Genomic DNA, 4,187 nt, shown 5'->3' on the forward strand with positions numbered 1-4,187 from the left:
ACTAGATGGTGCCTGGCTACTACTGTTAACCACTTGGAAGAGGATCTATGTAGGAGATCCTTGATAGAGAGGGAGAACAATGTGCAACAAAACTCAAAATCGGGGTGGGGGGGACCAGGTTTGCTGGTCCGATAGAGCCTGGTGGAACTACTGAGACTATGGTCCCTAGCTGCACTTCAGGTCTGAAATTGAACCCATGCCTGTGGCTTCCAGCCAAACAATAGACATATGAGTTCAACAGTTACCTGAGGTAGATACACTCCTTGGAGAGAACAACCATGGGAGAAAGAAGGGCTGCTAATGATGCACAGGGAGACAGCTCACGGGGCAGGAGTACATGGAGGAATGGACACAAGGAAGAGGTAACTACCAGGTGGAAGTAGGAGGGAAGATGTTGCATTATGGTAAATTGTGGTCAATGTCATGAGACAAAGTGTGTGTGAACTGCTGTATGGAAAGTGTATTTGCTCTGTAAATTTTGACCCAAATCACAATAAAAAATAAAATAAAATAAAAAGTTGGAATTAGAAATACCATTTGATCCAGCCATTCCATTATTAGGTATATATCCTAAAGAAGTGAGAGCCATGACAAGAATAGACATATGCACACCCATGTTCATTGCAGCACTATTTACAACAGCCAAAAAATGAAAACAACCTAGGTGTCCATCAACTGAGGAATGGATAACCAAACTGTGATACATACACACAATGGAATATTATGCAATCCTCAAGAATAACCTAGAATCTGCAAAACACTGCATAATGTGGATGAACTTGGAAGATATTATGCTGAGTGAAATAAGTCAATCACAGAAGGACAAATATTGTATTAGTCCGTTATTGTAAAGGTCAAGGAAAGGTTTATCTATGGAAGGAAATTTTCTTTGTTGGTTACCAGGAGTGGGAGGGGAGGGGAGGGAACACAGATAGATAGAGATAAGTATTGATTTGGGTGAAGAGAAGGGCAATGTACCAAATGTGAGTGATCAACATGGTGGCATTGAGGAAGAGAAAGACATGGAGAGGTGCATGGGAGGTACAGACAACAAAGATGAACCCTTTTGCACATACAGTACAGCATTGTCAGTGAAGGTAAACATGGATATACAGGTGGAAAGATGGGTAGACAGGCTGAACTATTAGGTATGTCTATGAAATGGGGAGTGTATCCAAGACCAGGGTTGGCAGACAGTGGTCCTTTAAGTGTATTTGTATGATCTATAAGAATTCCTAGGTGTATAGTAGAGCTGACAAGGGACAAGTTTGTAGTCACTTCTTGGTCACACCCAGCTACCCAGAGGATCAAGTACTTGAACCTGGGGGCTTGGGACCATAGCCACAGGGAACATCAAGCTCAGTTGGCATAACATACCACATAAAACATTGTTCCACATCCTGCTTTGGCAAGTAGCGACTGGGATCTTAAAAGTTTGCAAGCAGCCATGTAGATGCAACGATTGGTCTCTCCTCATCCAGAGCAAAGAAGAATGAAGAAAACCAAATATTTATGGAAACAATTAGTCCTAGCGACTGGTACACCATGCGATCCACAGCCTATATAACTATGAGACCAGAAGAACTAGACCAGCTGCCACTGTCAACCACTTGGAAGGAAATCTATGCAGGTGATCCTGGATAGAGAGGGAGAACAATGTGGAACAAAACTCAAAATCATTTGGAAAAAAAGGTGGGGGGGGGCAGGTTTGCTGGTCTGATAGAGCCTGGTGGAACCATTGAGACTATAGCCCCTAGCTGCCCTTCAGGTCTGGAACTGAATCCACACCTGTGGCTTCCAGCCACACAAAAGACAGGCATATGAGCTGAACATTTACCTGAGGTAGATACACTCCTTAGAGAGAACAATCATGGGACACAGCTCAAGGGGCAGGAGTACATGGAGGGATGGACACAGGGAAGAGGTAGCTATCAGGAGGAAGTGGGAAGGGAGCTGTTGCATTGTGGTAAATTATAGTCAATGTCATGAGACAAAGTGTATGTGAACTGCTGTATAGAAAGTGAATTTGCTCTGTAAATTTTCACCCAAATCACACACACACAAAAAGAGTAAAAAAAAAGAGTATGGGAGGGGTAAGTGGATGTGAATAACAACCGGGGAGATTGGTCATAGTTTCATGGTAGTTGGGGCTGAGTGATGGGTTTGATTACCCTATTCTTTCTTCTCTTTGAATGTTCAAAGTTCTCTATAATAAAAAGCTCAAAACAAAACAAAACCAAAGGACAGGCATTTCCTTGTTTGTATTCTACTCCCATTGTTTAACCAGTTTTAAATATTTCAAGGAAATAAAAATATCAGGGCTAACTTTTAAAAACTGGCATATATGCATGAGCTTCATTTAAAATTTGCAAAATTTTCTGGGGAAAAGAGAAAGTATAAAATAAAGTTAATTTGTTTCATCACTTGTTTGTCTCAAATAAGTTAATAATAATAATAATAGCAATAATAACATCTACAAAAATAAGAGAAAATACAAAGGACAAACCTTATGTATATTTATTTATTTACTTAATTCACTGATATATCATCTGTACTCTTTAGGGCTACTGACCACTGGATGGAAATTCATTCTATACAATAAAACTGCATTCATGTAGGTAAATTTAATTGCATCCATCATTATTTTAACATGACAGCTTTTCAACATAAGATACCAGTTGCCTGTTTACCAAGAGATAGGCAGGTATAAAAACAAAATTGTAGTTCTTTCCTTCTTATATTGCATTAGCCATTTTTAAAATTCAGTACACAAAATGCTTTTTTCATTAAGATGCTTTGGGCTGTCTCCACAAATTTACTTTTCAACAGGCTTTAATTGCAACAAATACTCTAAAAATGATAACATCAGTTTCCCAACATCCCAGCCTGCCCTTTTCACACTTTTGTTTTTCCATTTTCCAATGTTAAATGGCACTTATCAATTTATTTGGTATGTCCTATGCCAAAGGACTTTCAGGAGGCTTTTAAAAACTCACTAAAATACAAACCCTGTTCATTGAAGGGTGATGATATCTCTAAATAATGACTTTAAAATGCTCATACATAAACCACTGGCTTAGTTTAGCAAGCTTTTAGTTTTTATGACTAGATGATTTTATCGTTTTTCTCCCTTCAAGTTTCTTTTCATGTTTTTATCATCCCACAGCCACCCTTCACCTGTTTCAAACCCAGAGGTAAGAAGAGTGGGAATCAGAGACTGGACTCAGGAATGGGATCAAGATCATGTTTTTCCCATACGGTCCTTAAACATGGGGAGGCCTGCATGATATACAACTAAGAATAATTGTCCTTTAATTAAGGGGCATTTTCTTTCTCTCTGATTGTTTTGCAACAATATCAAAACATTTATGAAATGTTTATCCTCAAAGATCCTGAAACCCACTTTTTTGAGTCATTGGCTCGTTTTCAATTACTGAAATAACCAGAGAAAGAACAAACAAATCCAAACAAGTAAATGGAAAATACATTTTCCTTCTCCTCCTATTTCTCTAGTGAAGGGTCTGTTCTCATTTACGATATTTATATCAAGGTCCCCCTTCTTGCATAAAATTGATAATTAAAAGAAAAACACTTACCCAGAACAAGAAGTTGAAGATAAACATAGAATATTTTAAACAGCCACTCACACCTGCCATTTTGGAAAAGGATCAGGTCTCCAGATGCCGGGAATGTAAGTATTTGTTATAGGCAGGTCCTGCAATAAGCTCTGGAATAATTTGCCTGCAGAGATGTCTGTGCTCACAGCTTCAGAGTAGAAACAGAAAATAAAGAGGGAGAGGGGGGAAAGAAAATATCCATTTATTAACGTGGATAAAAAATTAACCCACACATTTAAATATAGCAAGGGCTACCTCCAGGTGGGTATGTTCTTTTGTCATGGCTCTTGGGCACTAGGCCAGGATATTTGTGATCCTTTCTCAAAAAGTGCCTCCTCTAAAGTAAACAGATAGCATGTTAAGGGAGTGGCATTGGATCAGGGGAGAGCATGGCACAGCTGTGATACTAGGTTATTGGATCTCAGAGATCACAGTCTGACTCCTCTGTTTCCTGTTTCTACTATAAGGAAGTTAAGGTTGTTTTGTTTTGAAGTAAAAAGACATAGCGTCTCAACTCATTTTGGCATTATATTTTTTCAAGAATACAAAATTTCTTCCAAAAGCAGCAAG

The 4,187-nt window shown here is 38.9% G+C and overlaps 1 protein-coding gene across 1 annotated transcript in view; it reads right to left on the reverse strand.

Moving 5' to 3' along the window:
• Positions 1–3,656, reverse strand: part of TSPAN8 (tetraspanin 8) — a 44,797-nt gene extending 41,141 nt beyond the window's left edge. Inside the window, exon 1 of the mRNA XM_007952469.1 lies at positions 3,597–3,656. Coding sequence (XP_007950660.1) covers positions 3,597–3,656 — 60 coding nt within the window. The remainder of the gene's footprint in view (positions 1–3,596) is intronic.
• Positions 3,657–4,187: the final 531 nt, after the last annotated feature.

The sequence above is a fragment of the Orycteropus afer genome, unplaced genomic scaffold (genome assembly GCF_000298275.1).
Source record: "Orycteropus afer afer isolate SDZICR_OR568_19922 unplaced genomic scaffold, OryAfe1.0 scaffold00339, whole genome shotgun sequence".
NCBI lineage: Eukaryota > Metazoa > Chordata > Mammalia > Tubulidentata > Orycteropodidae > Orycteropus > Orycteropus afer.